The following is a 20,180-nucleotide window of genomic DNA, read 5'->3' as shown; positions in this document are numbered from 1 at the left end:
ATTTTAAATATTCGAGTTTTGTATTCGGGTTTTATATATATATATATAATTATAAAATATATTAATTATATATTATTAATATATTAATTATATATATATAATTATATTAATTATATAAAATATAATTAATTATATATATATGTGTGTGTGTGTGTGTGTGTGTATGTGTGTATTGCATCTCGGTCCTGCAACCGGGTGGACCTAGATTCGACATTCGAACTCTCGTCCGGATTTTTTTTAAGTAAGGCAAGCATTTGATCTTTAGTGTAGAATGAAGGAGACAAATAGACTTGTCAATATTCGTCTTAATTTTCTGTTTTCTTCTTCACTCTCAGGACTTCGTGAAATTACTTTCGGCGAATTTTAGATATTCAAGTTTATCACAATTTGGGTGGGATAAGGTTTGGATAAGAATCAAGATCTGAAATCCGGATCCAGATCCGAGATTCGAGATCCGGCCATCCCTACTACACATTTGATCAAACAATATCTATTTCTCAAGCTCAAGGGAGGGGGTAATTACACCCTTCTGTTCTGCCCAAATGACGCAAACTGGAACATTTGCTTGCAATTAGTGACAAGAAATGAATAACACTCATTACTGTCAGTAGTTTTTTGAGCTCTGCGCCCGCATTACAAGCTTTGAGAAGCACAAAACCTACTGTCATGATTAACAACTTCCATAGAATTCACAAGGAGCATCTTCCTAGGTTGATGTGATATGCAGGCTTTGAAGAAGGGAAAGAATGAAAATAAAAGTGTTTACTAAGCTATGGGAACATTTTGTGACGTTTGTTTTATTCAGTCTCTAGAGAGGCATTTCAGAACAAACGAATGAAAGAGAAGGTTTTAGGGCAATAAACATTGTAAACTGGTTCCTGTTTTTTCCGTCTGAATGGAAAGAGTTCATTACGTCACACACCGCTTTAGACAAGGAGAGGTGGAGAAGGGGAATGAGTTGGCTTGAATACCGGAAGTAACTAGTCGATGAGAAGTGTATTTCGGAATGCATAGGCACACGGCGCAAGAGTTCGTTCTGAAGTTGGACTTAAACCTTTTGTAACGTCTTCTATGCTTCGAACTGTACATGTGTTGGTCTTCCGGCACGTGGTGCGTCTTCGAGTGTTTCGTCACCGTTCTTAAACTTGTTACACCACCGCTGCACTGTCCGCGTAGTCATGACACCCTCACCGAAGGTCCGGCGTAGGACCCCAATTTGAACGAGTACAGCATACACGCCCTTATGATGCTTTGTGCAGATCCGATGTTCACTCTGTCCTTACGCAAATTCGCAAGGTAACTGAACTGCTACAACCAGGTAGTATGTTGAATATATCTACACCAACAACTAATATTCGTCTTATCTCCATTCGCAGAACTTTTTTGGTTACCCTTATACTTTCGAGCACTATCATTGTGTCATAACAAAATTTATATGAGACCACCGGGAAGGTACAGGAAGATCTTCCAAAGGAAAAAAAAAATCAAAATTGGTGAACCTTTGTCGAAGTTATGTATGAACACACAGGGTTTAGACAAAAAAAAAAAAAAAATCTAAAACGTTTGCAAAAGTGTGAAAATCATACCTAGTATGGTGCGGTGCCTCCTTTTGTGTCCAAAACAGCTTGGATCCGACATGGAATGGACGTATACAGCTGCTGAATCGTGGTGTGTGGAATTTTGTACCATTGTTCCTCCAAAACATGCTCCAGTTCCTTAAGGGATGCTGGTGGAGGGTAATGAGACCGAACACGCCTTTCTAATTCAGACCACAATGGCTCAATGATGTTCAGATCTGGTGATTGTGGGACCCAGGGGAGGTGTGATAGCTCCCGGTCATGATCCTCAAACCATGATTTCACAGTTTTTGCAGCGTGACAGGGTGCCAAATCATCTTGGTAGATGCCATCACCATCAGGGAACAATATTTGGGCCATGGGTAGAACCTGGTCCCCCAAAATGGCCTCATACGCCTTAACATTCATCATTCCATGCAGGGCTATGATGGGACCTGCAGAAAACTACGATATCACTGCCCATACTGTAACAGAACCACCCCCATGCTTTACAGTTGGGAGCAGACAGTCTGTATCATACGCCTGCGACGGTGTTCTCCATACGTAAACACGACCGGTTGTTGGAAACAAGGTAAAGGTCGATTCATCGGACCACATTACGTGTTTCCACTGCTCATGAGTCCATGCCTTGTGGTCCTTGCACCACTGGATACGCCTCTTCGCATTTACTGTTGTGACCACGGATTTGCCGATAACGGCCCTGCCATGAATTTTCATTTTATGAAGTTCCTCGTCGCACCGTTTTCGATGAAACTGGGTTCAGTAGGCCGGAATTGAGTTCAGACGTAATTTTCATTGCAGTAGTCTTCTTTTTAGCTGCTACAATCCGTTTTAATGCCCTCCGGTCCCTATCTGACAAGATTGTCTTTCGACCACTGTTGTGCTTTGTAGACGTCGTTTGCCCATGAATTGTGTATGCCCTCGTGGCATTGGACACATTGCCTTTCGATACCCCCACAATGTTCGCCACTGTTGCCACTGAAGCTCCAACCAGACGGGCACCAACGATCATACCTCTTTGGAAGTCTGTCAGGTCGCCCATTTTACCGCACCACTTCCACACCACGACACACAGGTGAACTGATTACTGCTGACGGAAGAGGAAGGTCCACATGAGATTGAAAACAAAAAACGATCGGCAACCGCAACACGTGTTGTACAGTGGAGGGCCAAACTTACGTGTCCTGTATGAAGTGTTTTTAGATTCTTTGGTCAATCCCCTGTATATAATTAAGAACCACCTTGTTTTTTAAAAGTCTGTTAAAAAGACATGTATCTCAGCTCAGAAGAACAAAGACGCCACACACATTGTTTACATTATGGAATTCAAGATACTGTAGCTCAACTGCTCATTTGTAAAGGATGGAAAAGTCTTGACATCATACCAATAAGGTAAGTCATCGTAAGTTTCTACTCGAGACGCAGTGGTTGGGGGTAAAAATCCGTGGAAATTTTGGACATTTTAGAACATCTATTTTAATGACAAATGAATGGTAAATTTCAGCGATCTTTTGCCATTATAACATAAGAAAATTTTTAATTGTTGTATCCCGGGCAAAACAATTCATTTTCAAGAAACAAAATATTTTTCATATACAACTGGCCTGAACATTATTTCAAAATGCTGGCCCGAAAGTAATTGATATGTTACCACATAAAGAGCACTAAGTTTAGAACAAACAAAAGATATCTTATGGTCTATTCAAACACTTTACAATAAATATTTAAAAATATGTAGTTAGAGTGTCAGACAAAGTAAGCACGTAAACAAATACATTTAGTGCATAATTATTTAATATGGATATGTACTTGCACAGAGTTAACATTCAGTTCCAGTCGGAGAAATACAAATGTAATTCCATCACTAACGACAACACATTTTTGAAAATCATCTTCGCATATGAATTCTAGAAACAGAAACAAAATGATAACGGAATATAGTCTTTCAAAATTTTTATTCAACTCGCAATTTGAGCCTGCAAATAAGAATTAAAAAGAGAAAGTTGCTTTGGCTTGTAAACACATTTACAGCAGAAATGGTCATTTTAATACAAAATTAAGAGATATTTCTTCATGACTTGATATAGTACACTTTCTTTCCCTTTTCACCTAGGTATATTTAGATTTCCCCGACTTCCAAGTCCAAATTAATTCACTTACATTCTTAAAATGATAGAAAACTACGGATATTCAAAGTTGTTATACAGTTGCATATACACACTTGTTCCAATCCTAACACAATTCAACATTACCTCTTTGTATTATTCAACTTTTACCTGGAATGCAATTTGTTTTCCAAATGTACGTAGGTATACATATGATTGCCATATTCTAATTAGTCATGAATGAAACATCTTCTATAACTTTTGTGAAGCATTAAGTCCGAAAAGGTAGACATAAGGACGTACTATGTTCGCTTCGAGATTTCTTATATACATTTTACTTTTTATCACACATAAATTATCGTATTTTAGATTTCTTTTAATGAACCATTTGCTCTTCCATAGCTTTCGCCATCCAATCTGGTTCTGTGTTGGAGATCTTCTCAATGATCTGATTTACTTGGTAACAGAGGGACTGGATCTGTTTATCCCACGTAGGAAGAATTTCTCGTGCTGAAAATAATACAAAAATTACCTCTTCCTGTACAAAAATAAAACTTACTATATAGTAAAAGTATCATAACACAACTACTGTTAAATTAGTAATGATTATAGATAAAACACTTTCATTTTCCGTTTTCGCACTTTCCTTTTTCTTTTTTGTTCATTTATGCAGCACTATTCAATAATTGCATATTCCTTATACGGGATGTCCCATGTAAAAACCGGCCCGACTCCTTCAAAATGTACTTTTTCTCTAATCTCACGCATTGTTGCTGCATTTGTGCAACAAATGATTCAGTCTCGTGACATTGCAAGTATAAATTGCTATAGACAATTTACTGTCATTTATAATTGCCACAAGGAGTGTATTCATGCGAAACAGACGGACTGATTTTACGGGGACATTACGTATATTGATTTTTTTTAAATAGAGGTTGGACATGTATCTAAAATGGAAGCCGAACCAAACATATTTCCACCAAGGAATCATACGCACGTTCTCCGCATCAAGGCAAGCGTACCCTAACAATTTAGTCACAAGGCAGCTACGACATGTTACAACTCTACGCATCATATGCACCACTTGATCGGATGTGTGTGGAAGAAGACTAAATTATAATTACTGAACATCAAATAGCATGAGCTTAAGTCTTTTATGTAGGAAGACAACCATCACTAGAAATAAAGACAATGGGGTGTTAACTACGCACCTATTCCTACCGTATTCATCCGAAACAACATATGCATTTCAATACAACTAGCAGTGTCACGTGTACACCAGGTGAAGGAGTTTGATCTGTATAGGGTGATATTTTTCAGTTATTGAAATCATAGATGGAAGTAGATATACACCATTTCTGGTTTTAGTAGAGAGATTAGAATGGAGATAAAATATATTTTTGGGACGCTTAATTAGTTACAGATAACTACTTTTCTCTATCTATTACAGTTTTTGCCTTATACGATCACAGAGGTGGCTCGTGGCTAAATAAATAGGTGAGGTACAGAAAACCGGTTCGTAGTGTTAAGTGGCGATGAAACTGGCTTCCCCCCACCCTCTTGCAAGATTTTCCCTGACTTTCGGGCTGCTAGTACGCTAATAAGCATAGTATGAAACCAATCACTTGAAGGGGGCATAAAGTCGAGGTTTTCTCCGTTGTAGAGGCGTTATTGACGCCACTGTCAATGCTATATCTGCAGAAGACAAAGTGGCATTCGTTAATCTCTATCTCCTTATATTTTGTTATAAAAATAACATTGCTTTTAAGATAACAATAGTGAGGTTAGAATATATTTTTTTTTTATTTCTTCAACTTTGAATCATTGTCATAGGTGCAAATCTGTCTTCAAAATTGGGGGTATGGGTAAGACCGTTCCGCCCATAATCTTTTTTTAAGCGATGTTCAAAATATTTATTAAGTTGAAAAACAATACTGGAAGGATGAAAGGAGCAGAGTTGTTTTCAACATTGAGAGGTGGACAGATTTGAGGCATATTCTAGGGGGCGTCAATTTCATTTCACTTTCACATCGCTGAAATTAGGAATGATGCAAATATCAATAGAAGAAAATCGTTTGACATACTCTACGATACCACAAATAGTGTTGCTAGCCCAACTTAAAGCTTTTTCTTTTCAAGTGATACTACATCAAATTACTACATCACAGTGTCTACTAAAATTCCACAATGAAATTTCGTGACTTTTTCTTTACCAAATCATAAAATTTCCTAACATTTTCAAGAGCGAATCTGGGTGCGAATTAGGCCGAATTTTCATTCATGCGATAGAAACGTACTTTGCTTGTCATTTGGTAGTGTCTAAAGCCGACCTAGACATTTTTGGTGGTGAATTTTGACGTTTTATAGAACAAAATTTTCTAATCTGTACTTACTTTTGCAGGTAAGACCCACAAGCTAAATTTCGTGACTTCCACGACCGTTTTCTGATCTCGTGACTTTTTCTTGACATTCGTGACCGATAGACACCCTGTACATGTTTCAAATCTTCATATTAAACAAAAACTTGCAATACTCCATTTATAATTCAGTGTTACAAACATTTAAATTTTGGAGGTCCCCATAACAGTAATAACACATGCACATATTCGAAATAATGATACGACGTTATTTAGAACAAACAGGGAAAAGGTAACAACTGGTTGAACATTTGACTTTTTCAAAAGGTTTTACTTTGATAAACTGTTGAGGTTAGTATTACATTCGATTACGTAGACAGTTTTCAATTCGTATAAAGATCATACTGCTGTTTACAATTTGTTACGGAGTACCAGCAAACCGTACTGGAGTGTAAAGAACATGGATAGACATTGGTATCAATACGTAATAACAAATACATAGTTCTGGCAAATACATAATTTTAACCTATTGAAACTTTACCAGTATGACAATTCTAAGATTAACTTTGTTTAACATCTCGAAAAACATGTCGTTCAGAGAAAGAAATATTAAAGCATCGTAACAATCTTTCTTGATGTGTTAGCAAAAATGGCGAATTATGGTCAAAGTTCGAGCACTTGCTGTTCTATTCCAACCAAACATTATTTAGCCTCATGACGTAAAACTGATAAACAACAAAAGTTTAAGTCACACGAACAGAATTGGACCATGTGAATTAAAACCCAGTTACTTAATTACTATTAACTAAAATGGTTCTCAATTTTCCTGAATCCTCGGACTAACAATAATAATTCGCCAATAATATCCATCTTTCAACAAAATTTCCTTATAATGAGAAAATGAGTTTTAACCCCATTATATTAACTATTCAGGTAATTTTATACTTGTTATTCACAGTACATAATTTTTCCCTTCATTGAATTTTCTTCGAAGCATATTAAAATTTGTATTGTTGAAATGGTACTTACTTTCAAAGTGTACGATCGAATCTATTTGATCAATGTAGCCGTTCATTCTTCCTTCTGTGATCATCTGACTGGCTATCTTCTCTGCTTTGGCCGGAGGAATTTCCAAGAGCGCACCAAGCTCTTCAAACGTTATGTTATTGTACAGTTTACTCGCAGAAAGTAAGTTATGTTCTATCACAGCACGATCTAAGATGGTGGAACCTGAAAAATATTTTATCTTTTAATCATCCACATACAATAAAACAAGTTTCATTTCAATTTATTTTATTAATGATCTATCACCCATCTCTCTTTGAAAAATAACATAATACGATTCCTTGTCTTATACAACCATTAAATTATAATCATTTGACTATTGAAAGAATGGTTAAAGTAGACTTCTCCTAAAGAACTCATATAAAAACTCACATAAGCTCATAAAAAACTCATATAAAACGGTTTTATTGAAAACCATATCTGTAACTTGTATGTATTGCGCCTTTTCAGATGCGTTCTCTACAAACAACGCGAAGAACTTGGAGTTTTGTTAATATTCAAGAGATGTCACTACCATCATTTATTTATTTTGATTATGATTTACATCTGGTACAGGTACAGTCTTCGATCTATCTGTTGCTGTGTGCCGAGTGATATCTTGGAAGTTTTGGTTTTACCTTTTAGCTTAACATCAAACGAATACGCTCCAATACTAAAGGACAAATGTTCTGTGGTGGTGACGATAATGGACGAAATGGTGGAAGAAAGAAAGGGGGAGGAAATAGGGAAACCTTACAAAACTTGCGTACATGGTATTTGTCCACCACAGAACCACTACTCCCTCTTATTCATTGTTGTTGTTCAAATGTTTCATTAATTATTGTTATACCTCATTTTTTTAAGTGAAAAAGTTAATCAAAATGCTGCACATATTGCACCAGCGTATGACTGACTGTAGAACTCCATCGTTACTACTCAAAGAGGGTTCCAGAAGGAATACTGAGTGCATATTCCTACTAAGAGGGACGCAATATTGACCTTGATGAAGAAATTTGAAACTTATCTTTGTTGCACGAGAATGTCAAGTATCGCACATTTCATTTGACCAACAGAAAAAAGTAGTTAATTATTATTTGGTTGGATTGGCGTCTATTTGGAATACTTTTTTTTTTATTAGTCTTTAAAATGAGAGTCGCTCTTTATAATAGAGATACAAAAAAGCCGGCTTTTTTGAATCGATGGTTTTTTGCACATAAAAAGCCGGCTTTAAAAAAAAAAAAAAAACGAGAATTTTGGCAATTTTGGCTTTTTTCATTTTCATAATTTTTCTATTTAAATAGCTTTCTTATACTATACTCTAAAGTTAAACAAGATTCCATGACCTAAATGCCATATTTTGCACTGGAATTCATCATCATGATGGATACAGCAAATGGTTTATGAATTAAAGTAAACAAAGTACGTAGTATTTGAGGGCAATTTTAGAAGCTATTTAACTTTATTTTAACTTCTAAATTATCGACATTTTTTCTTCTCTAGATCATTTCTTTTTAGTCATCCGTGTTTCACTTCTTAGAGCTTAGTACTCTAGCTTCTAGCACATAATTAAACTTATGTTTTTCAATATACATCAGAGCGTACGTTTTTCAATATATCTGTCAGAGCGTACTTCCACATTTCCGTTATACTGTAGTTGTGCAATGATTTAACAATAATCTTCCGGACACAACCTTGAATACCATTTGATAGAAATAATCAGCATGGGATTTAGAAGAATATTTGGGAGGGTTTTTTCTGAATGTTTGATTTTTCTAAAAATGACTGACTTTTATTTAAGAGGAGCTTAAGTTTATGAGTACAGGCATAACAAATATTTCGTTTCGTTTGTATATTCAGCTATAATCTTCCAGATAAAACCTTGAAGAGCATTTTATACTGATAATCAGTGGCGGATTTAGAAAAGTATTTCGGGAGGGGCTTTTCGTATTAATGCTTAGTTTTTCTAAAAATTCTTAATTTTTTATTTAAGGACAGCTTGAAATTTATGAGTAAAGGCAAAACTAATATTTAGTTTGTTTTAGAAATTCCGTAATTTTGGGGTAGAGGCTTCAATCCGAAAGACATCCCCGCCCTAACCCTCTTCGCAAATCTATCACTCCTGGTAATTACTAATAACAGATTTAAAAACGTTTAGAAAGAAGTCGGTTAGGACTCACAGTACACGTACTATCTCTACATTCACAGATGGAATTAAGAAAAACTTTTGTCAAAATGGTCGAATGCGAGGCTGAAACCCGGACTTCACGATAGAAGCGCGAAAGCTAACCACTCACTCATGTTTGTTGTGTAGTTGTGCTTAACTTAAATGTATTCTCTCTCTCTCTTTCTCTATGGCCACAAAAGCTCTCAATTGACTTCTGTCCTTATCCAATTCAATACAATTTCTACTTTGTATTCCTATTTCTGCTAGATCCATCTTAATATTGTCCTCCCATCTGCGCCTAGGTTTTCCTAATGGACGTTTCCCCATTGGACTTCTAGTTAAAACTTTGAAAGCGTTCCTACTTTCTTCCATTCTGGCTACATGACCTGCCCACCTGAGCCTCCTAGACTTGATGACTCTAACGATGTTTGGTAAACCGTATAAATTATATAGTTCCTCCTTATGAAGTTTCCGCCATTCCCCATTCCCATTCCTCTTGGGTCCAAATATTCGTTTCAGAATTTTATTCTCAAATAATTTCAGTCTGCGTTCTTCCCTCAGCGTAAGCGACCATGTTTCACAACCATAGAGCATAACAGGCATGATTATCATTTTATATATTTTGTGCTTTAAATTCTTTGACAGAATTCGCGACGACAAAATATTTTGAACTGAATAATAACACGGATTTCCTGATTTTAGTCGACATTTAATTTCTTTGTGGGTATGATTTTGATCTGGTGATAGGGATGGCCACATTTTTTCGAAAAATACTTTTTCGAAAACGAAAAATTTTTCGAAAAACGAAAAAAAAATCGAAACAGAAGGACAAAGTTTGGAGATGGAACACGAAGGGACGAAACGAAACTGAAGAGAAATTTGAAGTTGCGAAAGAGCAACATTTCCTTCCCTGCCTGGTTTGATTGAAGTTATAAACAAAAGGAAAGAAACGCATCATTACATACAGATAAGCTTTACTCCTGCACTGAAATTGAATAGTATCTTATTTCGCTGATGCGGCGTGTTCTAATCGTAATAGCTATTTGAGACTGCTTTTAGCTAGCTATCTCGTACTCGCCTTTGCTGATACGGTACGTGATTTCATATTCGCTGTGACTGCATATTTTGGTAACAATAAACGATTGTTGTTTAGAGAAAAGACACGTGTCCTACGATATCACCACTTCTGATATGTTTATTGGCCTAGTGGGAGAAGCATTAGTTCGTTATGAGGAATACCCAACCAACATTCATTATATCAATCACCAACGCAGAGCTTGTTTCGAACTATATAAGAGAACTGCAAGAAGAGATATTTTCGGGAAGTATTTACAATGGGAAAGTCGAATATATGGGAACATTTCACTCGTGAAAAGGGTGGTGTTTCTTCAAAATGCAATTACTGTCGAAGTATTATCCACAATCGAAATTCAACGACTGGCTTGTGGTACCATTTAAGATCACGACACGTTGGTGTTATACAGGAAACATCAAGACAGCAGTCACTGGAGGAGATTATTGAGGCCGAGGGTGATCCAGAGATGGAGCCACAAAAGAAACAGAGGTAAGTGATTGTACATATCTATTGGTGTCATTTGAAGCTTCTACCTCCCTCCCCGAGTGGGGTAGGTAAGATTTATTTACGGGACACTTGTGTTTAACACTCTTAGGGTAAAAATGAAAAAGAACGTGATACGAACATACTTAGTGGACTATTTATCTTTACACTCTTGTAACTTTTAGAATAATATAAAAAAAAGGCTGAAATTTTGTTACAAACTAAGGATCCTACAGTATCACGAACATCCACAGTACATTAGTGTTACATACTATGATCATGATATGATTTATTTCAAATAAATAGGTACAAAGTTGTCATCATAGGTATTCTGACATTATTGGCAAGTCACTTGCCGCAACTGAGAAGCTTCCATGCTCCTTAGTCTTCACGTAAGGGATTGAAAATTTGACTTTCTTTCCCGAAAAATTTTATTTCGATAACTGCTTGGATGAGTATCATATCCAACAACATAGAAGGTTTTCAACGGACGTAAAGATCATAATGCAGTTTACAGCAATTTGATATCTCAAACTGATCTGGAGATATGATACACATTGGTAACGTTTGCAACACTGGTTAAAATTATGTAATTGCAAGAATTTATTGTAATTACAAGTACCAAAATCTGTTTCTGTAATGTTATAAAAGCAAAGAGGATCAAGATACATTACAAACAATCCCCAAATACGTCATTTTTAGGAGTATCGCTATCAGTATTCACGTTTTTCATATCTCCTGAACGATTTGAGATATGAAATTCCTGTAACGGCTCCGAGAAGTTTACGTCTTTTGAGAATCACCTACGTGATTAGACGTTCTGTTTATGTAAGAATTTTTTCGAAAAAAGTCTAATTTTCAATTTCTTGTATTCATTCGAAATAAGCCATGGTCATAGTATTCGACACTAAGGTATTTCGGGTTTGCATTTCACTGTCCGTCTCACTTCTATTCATAGACAGATCCAGGGGGGTAAGATCATTCACCTCCCTGGGTTTCACAATCACCAGTGCTGCAAAAGTCGGTGAGAGAGAAAACAGAATCTTTCACTACCTTCTTTCCTCACCGTTGAGTTCGTCCTGAATCCGCCTCTGCTTTTATTAATACTATTACCAGGTTTCTGAAGTTTAGATGCTTGTCATATTGCAGCGTCCTTAATTTGCAACACTGAATAACCAATTTGTTTTGTAAGTTTTCGTTTAAAATTTAGATTTGAGATATGTAATAACATGGCATAGTGACGTTAAAAATTTAACTTTATATTATGTTGGCAACACTATTAATTTGTTGGTACTGCAGAGTTTATTAGACAAAGTTCCCTTGTCGTTCTTTGCATCTTAGAAAATTCCAGCCATTTTTATCAATTAGTTTTAAAATTACAAGGGCGTATCAAGATAAATGGTCCATCTCAAATTTTTATACTATAAAGTGGAGAAGTTCCATATAATATAAGCCTAATTAATCATTTTTTTTCTTTCTTTAAATGTAAAATCTCAAATGATTGTTGCGTTTCCTTCTTTTAAAGAAACTCAAAATATTTTTCAAGTGAAAAGAAAACATATAAATAGAAGAATCGTAATCTAGTTTTATTTTAAGCTTAACACCTTGCAAATGTGTTCCGATGATGATGAGGATATTGGTTTTAGTTTAGCGTCCTACTCAGCTATAGAGACGTGAACTCAGCGTAACATGAGATACAAACCACTTGAGCTCCAGCCTGGAATCGAACCTGGTCTCCCGAGCCGAAGACGCATACGCTAAACATATAGTCACAAGGGACTTCGAATGGGGCTGCGTAACTAAGGGAGATGCTAATGAGCAAAATAATTGAATTAAGAAATTTAAAGGAAAGGGAAGAACCCGGGAAAGCCCACATGCACGGTGTTTATCCAGCAAAAATCTATACAATTAGCGACGACGCCAAAGAGGGGAAGGGGGTAGTTCTTTGATGCAACGCTACGTCCCGACTGTCGCCTACAGACCTATTGTAATGTAGGCTAAACAATATCAGGATTATTTGATATTTCCAAATTCATCTGTGCCTGAGTGGTTGATGGAAAATAAGAGACCCCAAAACACCGTTTCAACATAAATAGAAATTGAAGCTAATTATGAATATTTATTAACGTTTATTTGTGAATGAATAAACATTTAAAACGTAACTTTGAACACTTTTGGTGTAAGTTAAAGCACTTTTTTTAATTTTCTACTTTATTTTCTCGGAAACAAAAGGTAAGCAAATATTTTTTCCTAATTCTGTACCGAAGCGTTGCTTCTCCCTCAAAACCTGTGCCCCCCAGTTGTATAGAACTATCATTTTAGATGCAAAACATAGATCCCCCACCATCACCAAAATTTTCCCTGTCCCTCTCTTTGCCCCTTGAAGAAATTAAAGCTGACGTCGACACTGATCTTATACATAACATTCATTATAATACACGATTTTTTTTTCTAATAGTCAACTCAAAGGTTGGTACAGAGATTGCCGTAGTTGCGAGCAGTAGTTTTGAATATTTGATAGCACGAAGTAATTATCGACTAGTACTACGGTATTCAATGTTCTAGTTAGTGGCAACATGGCCACATTGAGTAGGAACCACTGGTTGGGCCAAGTTTATGAGCAGTGATCCTAGCCCCCTGTCTTCCTGTAGCTTACCACTGATATATGACTCGTCAAATTTTCTTCTGATTTAGGCGCTAGTTGTAAAAATGAGGCGCCAACTCAGAAACTACTGGGGGGCCGCGGTGGTTCAGTGGTAGAGCGTTCACCTCTGGTGCTAGGGGTCCTGGGTTCGATCCCAGCACCCGCCATGTGAACTTTGTGGTGGACAAACACCGTGTGCGTGGGTTTTCTCGGGGTTCTCCCGTTTCCTCCCACTTTCTTCATTTTACCATTTCATTCATTATTCATCATCACCGTCTCCTTTAGCCTAACCGGCATAACCGTGGGACGTAAAACTCAAAGATTTCATTTCATTTTTTCAGAAACTACTGGCAGGTAAAAATTGGAAATACTAATTTTTAAAAAATAGTTTGGCGCCCGGAACTTTTCGTGAAACTACTACATATATATACAGTGTTGGATCCAATGGGGGGCTATAGCCCCCCTTGACGCTCAGGTATACACTGGATAAAATTGGGTTCACTCCTGCTTTACACTGGATAAAACGGTAAAGTATGGTATATAGCCCCCCCCCCTGATCATATCCTGGATCCGCTACTTCTTTCGGAGAGTCTCGTCTCCTATCTTTCAAAGTAAAATTTAAAATGATGCTACTGCACAAATTTAATAATGGAATTATGTGCATAGTCCATTGGTTATATTTTAAAATTTTGGGGTACTTGTTTCTAAAAGGTTAATTTGCTTTGGGTGATTTATTTTGGTATGAACGTAAAACGTAAGGCGAAGTTTCTGACTATCTATGGGGAATTAAGGCGAAACAAGAGCACAAAATCAGAGTATTATTCCCATGCTCAGAAATAAAAACTCATTTACTTATGACGTTCTGTAATAAGAAAAAAAATCTTTGCTGCAACTTCAGTTTGTTACTTTAGGTGTCGCAGGATGACTAACTCAAGTAAAAAAATCTATGATAAAACAGAACTATAATATGTGAATTATGCTACAACACTTTTTTTTTTTTTTTTTTTTTTTTAATTTCTTAATGTCTGAAATTACGTGTTATAACTATACAGTTCTTGGGGTGGCCCGTTGTTTGCCAAGATCTATTTTGTTGTTGTGTGGCATGATTGGCCACAGTATTTTAAATGCAGTTTATTAGATCTCGTTATCGAGAAGATTCACATACTTAACGTAAAAGGTAAGGTTTGGCAAGCACCTCTATTTTTGATCCTCTGTAAATAAGTGGTGAGAGTTCTTGCCTTTGGAACGAGCATTAGCTTGTTCCTGCACTAGAACATTAAGCTCTAAACAAACGAACACAAAACATCATTAGGAGCCGCGGTGCCTCAGTGGTAGTGTTCACCTCTGGTGCATTGGGTCTTTGGTTAGATGCCAGCTCGGGCCAAGTGAGCTTTGTGGTTGACAAACACCGTGTGCATGAGTTTTCTCGGGGTTCTCCCGTTTCCTCCCACTTTCTTCATTCCACCATTTCATTTATTTCTCATTATTATTGTCTCCTTTAGCTTAGCCGGCACAATCGTGGGACGTAAAACTTAAAGATTTTTTTTTTTTACAAAACATCATTAATATCGCAATAGCTTCATAAACTGATGTAATTGCAGTACTGCATTATCCCATTTAACATAGATCTTAATAATGCCTCTTGCTATATAATGTTCCATTTTTCCGTTATGCTATGCGGCTATTGTCAGAAGAATGAAATACTTCAGTTTTTCGCCCCACGATTATGCCATGTCGGCCAAATGACAGGGTGATGATACGAATGCATGAAATGGTGAAACGAAGGAAGTGGAAGAAAATGAGAGAACCTCGAGAAAACTGACGCACATGGTTTGTCCACCACGAAGTCCACTTGGCATGAGTTGAAATTTAACCAGACCTCACGCACCAGAGGTGAATACTTGGCCAGTGAGGCAAAGTGACCCCTATGCACATAAGAAATGTATATATAATAGGTTTGGGTGGTCACAAGAGTAGAAAAAAGTTCCAGATTGCCAGTTGTAAGAAAAGCACACATATTAACTTACGAAGCTCAAAGCTGATCTCATATGTCCCTTCTGATAATTCTAACCCGTTTTTAATATTCCGCAGCAACCATTCTACAAAGATAAAATAAAGTAGTAAAATTTATGCGTCCAGAAGCATGAAATACAAGTAGTGACTATAATATCACTTCACATTTAGTTCATAGTTCTAGGTGCCTATTAGAAACCTGTCCTCTATGTTCTGTACAAACTGCACGTCGTCCATTGACAAAAATGTAAGTCTGAAATAAAATTCAGCTATTAACTACTGAAATGTATGTACATACAAAGCTCAAGCGACTGAGACATTTTCTCAGGTCAACATGTTCTCTCAAATTATGAAGTATTGACTGTATCCTATCGTCAACTTTCATATACATGGCTTTTCTGTTCTTTTGAGTAATGCTCAGCATTTCCATTCTTCTGAAAACATGATTACATATAGAATCTTCCCTCAATAGTCTTCACAAGACTGGAAATGTGCAGGGGTTCTGGATAATATTTTGTTTAAGCGTTTGTGTCAGTCTTCTACTGCTTTATACTGCTACAATTCCAACTTTCCGAAGAAAAAATTGGATTTTCCAGCCATTGCTCCGTAAAGTAATCATTGAAGACTTCGACTCTTCGTCTAATCGGACAGCCTCCATGTTGACCAACAAACCATCAGAAATATACTCTACGGGTACTAGTGCCAGTGTTGCACACATCCTAACTTGACTGCAAATCTCTTTAATCTTGAGATTAGGGATGGCCACATTTTTTCGAAAATTTTTTTTTCGAAAACGAAAAACAACGAAAAATTTTTTGAAAAACGAAAAATGAAATTTCCGAAAATCGAAAAACAGATTTTTCGAACAAGGCCATCCCTATCTGGTAATAGTGATCCAAGATATTTGAAAGTATCCACTGTGTCGAAAGTATTAATTGATATTTTAACGCATTCATTATTTACCGTAACTTCCTTGTATTTAGATTTCTCTGCATTTACTCATGTCCCTGCAAGCGTTTAAAAAGGTCCCTGCATTTCTTTCAACTGTCATATCAGATTTACATCATCAGCATACACCATAACCTGGTGAATACCATTCAACTCTAGGCCCTGGTTCCTATCTTTGATTTTTCTTATAGCGTACTCCGTAACAAAGCTGAATAATAACGGCGATAACGCATATCCTGGTTTTAGGCCAATCTCGACGTGGAAGCTCGCATTTTTCTACTCGGACTTTACTCTGGGATTTATTTAAACACTTAATAAATCTAGCTTTTTCGGTATTCCAAATTCTGTAAGGCCGCACCTCCATTGCTTCCGAATGCGATTGCGAATTTCCCAGCACGTGTAAATAAATAGGAGCGCCTCGACTAGTTCCGACCTGCGAATTGCGAAAACCAACGAAAACATGCGAATGCAAACGATCCCAACATGCTGGGATTGTTCGTCCGAATTCGTGCGAATGGAGAGTCGTCTGCAGAGAAATTGAGGGCTATGTGAGAGAAGAAGGTTTGTTTAGCGTGAAAGCAGAAGACGTTGCGAGGTGCGGAGATAAAAATAAAAATGGAAATAAATATTGATGCTTTAATAAACTGTGTATTTGATAAAGTTCCATTGTGGATCCAAGCTCATCCAGATTACCACAAACGACACGTCGTGAACAAATTATGAGCAGATGTAAGTAAAGAACTTGGAGTGGAAGATATGTATAATTTTCTTTATTTTCTCTTTAAAATATGAAGATTTAATTAATACAGGAACCGCAACTTTTTATTCAATTTATATTTCATCTTTGTTCCTCAAATAATGATTATACGAATACATGTGATTATTGACTAATATGTTTGAAATAGCAAAAATGTTTTTTTTTTTACTCATGGAGAAAATTTTCTTGGAAAGTTGGTTGATTGTGCAATCTCTAATTTTATTTAATTAATTTATTTTAAAGTGAAAATAGCGGTTACCACAGAAGCATAATAATACCAGGAGCGACATTCACTCTATTTTGCACACAAAGGAAATTAATAGATATTACTTTTATTATTGTTATTGTTCTGAAAACCTTAAGATTTGAATTTTCAAGCAAAAATATTTCACACTGAAGGTTTGAAAGAGACATTGCAACTTGATTCGTATTCACAAAACTTCGGATGTAGTAGAGGCACATGAATTCGCAATTTGCATTCGCGTTCGCAGTCGCATTCGGATGCAATGGAGGCGCAGCCTAAGAATGTTGTACAATGTTTCTCCCCTAACCGAGTTGTAAGCCAATTAGCAGTTAATGTACTGGGTAATATTTTCCCATTTCTTTTCGAGTATTTTGTCGAATGGTAAATATCTAGTCGATTTCGACTAAATCCACACTGATAATCTTCAATAATTTCATCTGTGTATGGGGTCAATCTTATTAATAGAATGTTAAGAGAAATGCCTCGATAATTATTACAATCAATTTTGTCGTCTTGTGAATTGGAACAGTGATTGATTATTCCACTCTTTTTAAATGTATTCCATAGTTTTTTTTTCTTTTTTGTAAAAAAAAAAAAAAAAAAAAAAAAAATCGTAACGATATGTTGAATTTTCTTGTTAAAAATCCAGAAACCTTCAGGACTGGGTAAACCATGATGGTGGTTGAATATTCTACAGCCTAGGAAACCATACGCTCAGATTAACCGTCTATTACGTGTATGATCCATGAACAGAAAATTCGATACTTTCCCGATTCTGAACAAGCTTAACTAGCAGTCAGTGCATTACAGAATTTGGGAGCTTTACCGATTTTGCAGATCCGAAGCACCTGATAGGTACTAACAGATTATTACGTATGTGATCAATCAGTGAAAAATGTGTTCGAAATATTCATACAATGTATATGAAAGATAAAACTTAACTGAAAAATTTCAAGAATGTACTGAACCACCCGAAACGAAGATCTTGATGTGCAGATTTCTCTCATGTTTTTCTTTATTTTGCTTCAAAAAGAGGGTGTGTGATATTTTGAAGTAAAAATACTACATACAATTTTGCTAGTTATTTATGTATCATTTTTTAAGTACTTATTATATATAAGAGGTTAAAATATTATTAAATATTATCATGTTCCAATAAAAATTAAACAATGAAAAGTTTAAAATTATTATACACGCATATACTTTGTGATGTTTCCTTTGTGAAAGTATCGAAGAATAACAATATGATCCAACCATGGAAAAGAAGAAAAAAAAACACACGTCCTATGACATTGTTACAAAAGAACTAGTACGCAAACGGATTTTCCAGTGGCATCAAAATATATTAGATAAAAACTTTCAAGGTGATTATTTTGAAAGAAATTGAAAAAACATATTTTCCATATAATAAAAAGAAACCAACATAAGCAGTGCCTTTCTAAATCCAAAATAGTTTGTGATAATATAAAAGCTGGTGTTTTAAAACAATAATTATCTTTCGACCTACACCCGCTAATAGTGTAGTTTGGTGTATTCAATTTGCATCGTCCGGTGACTGTGAATTCCGAGACATCCAAGATGAACCAACCAGAACTGACAGTTGTAAAGGGAAGCCTGAGTTTGTGAGTATGCACTGTGCTGATAAACTTTTGCATGACATATTGTCGTGAAAAGAGGACTACATAACATTTAAACACACACGAGAGAACCAAGGATATTTCCTTGGTACAACTCCAACCACTATACTTCTTATGTCTTATATCATGATCTTGTAATATTATTTGCTTCTATATTATTATCATCAAAGGTGACGGTTTTAATAAATACTCCAAATAAATGATGCCTGTCCTTTTATTTTAAAAGAAATTAGCATTCTAATTAGCATCAATTTAATTACTTAACGTGACAATTGATTGTTGCTATATTCAGTAACATATTAATATATTGGTTAATCCTTTGGAATTCATAATGTAAATATGTTAAGAATTTTAAAAAATCTTTTTGAAATTCATGGTTTATTTTCGAGGTTTCATATTACTATCTGCATCAACCACTTTTTTTTTTTTTTTAAGAGAAGCGAAACAAAGTCCGCTGTATCAGTTTAAAGCAAAATTTTCAAAAAAGCCCAAAATTTCCCAAGCAAAAAAGCGAAGCAGAAAAAACCGAGTTTTTTTTCCTTTAAAAAAGCCGTTTTTTTCCGAGCCCTTGCATCTCTACTTTATAATATACTAAAAATGTTACTACACTTAGTTTACAGTGTTGTTTCTCTTTGGCAGTACAAACTATAGAATTCACTGCTTAACATGCTTCATTTGAAAGTTGTGTTCTGTAAAAGTATATTTTTTGTGCGATAAATGTTCTCACAATAAAACTGACCTTGTTATATCTCTATATTTATCCAATAAAGCATTTCAAGAACTCTCCTGTTCCATTTGTCACGTTGTACGATAAAAAGCTAATACCAAGAGATAATACATATAACAGTCAAAATTAAATAACGGAAATAAATAATTTCCTAATACGAAAACAGAATATAAACAGTGCACTCACGTAACAAATTGCCCAAAAAACCAGAACAGAAAATTTTCATGATACAACTGAAAACTACTGAGTATTTAATTTTTATTGTTAAGCATGTGAATTCTTGATATTTTTTACTATGCATTGTAACAGATGATATATATATATATATATATATATATATATATATATATATATATATATATATAAAGAGTTCTAGAAATATTTCACTGAATAAATACACAGCTA

At 35.6% G+C, this 20,180-nt stretch overlaps 1 protein-coding gene across 1 annotated transcript in view; it reads right to left on the bottom strand.

Moving 5' to 3' along the window:
* Positions 1-3,515: 3,515 nt before the first annotated feature.
* Positions 3,516-20,180, bottom strand: part of CSN4 (COP9 signalosome subunit 4) — a 43,817-nt gene continuing 27,152 nt past the window's right edge. Inside the window, exons 8-9 of the mRNA XM_081759731.1 lie at positions 7,069-7,269; positions 3,516-4,192 (exon numbers count right to left, since the gene is read on the bottom strand). Coding sequence (XP_081615857.1) covers positions 4,059-4,192; positions 7,069-7,269 — 335 coding nt within the window. The 3' untranslated portion in view covers positions 3,516-4,058. The remainder of the gene's footprint in view (positions 4,193-7,068; positions 7,270-20,180) is intronic.

This window comes from Thermobia domestica, chromosome 5 (assembly GCF_964235325.1).
Source record: "Thermobia domestica chromosome 5, izTheDome1.hap1.1, whole genome shotgun sequence".
Taxonomy (NCBI): Eukaryota; Metazoa; Arthropoda; class Insecta; order Zygentoma; family Lepismatidae; genus Thermobia; species Thermobia domestica.
This window is presented reverse-complemented; position numbering and strand designations above follow the sequence as displayed.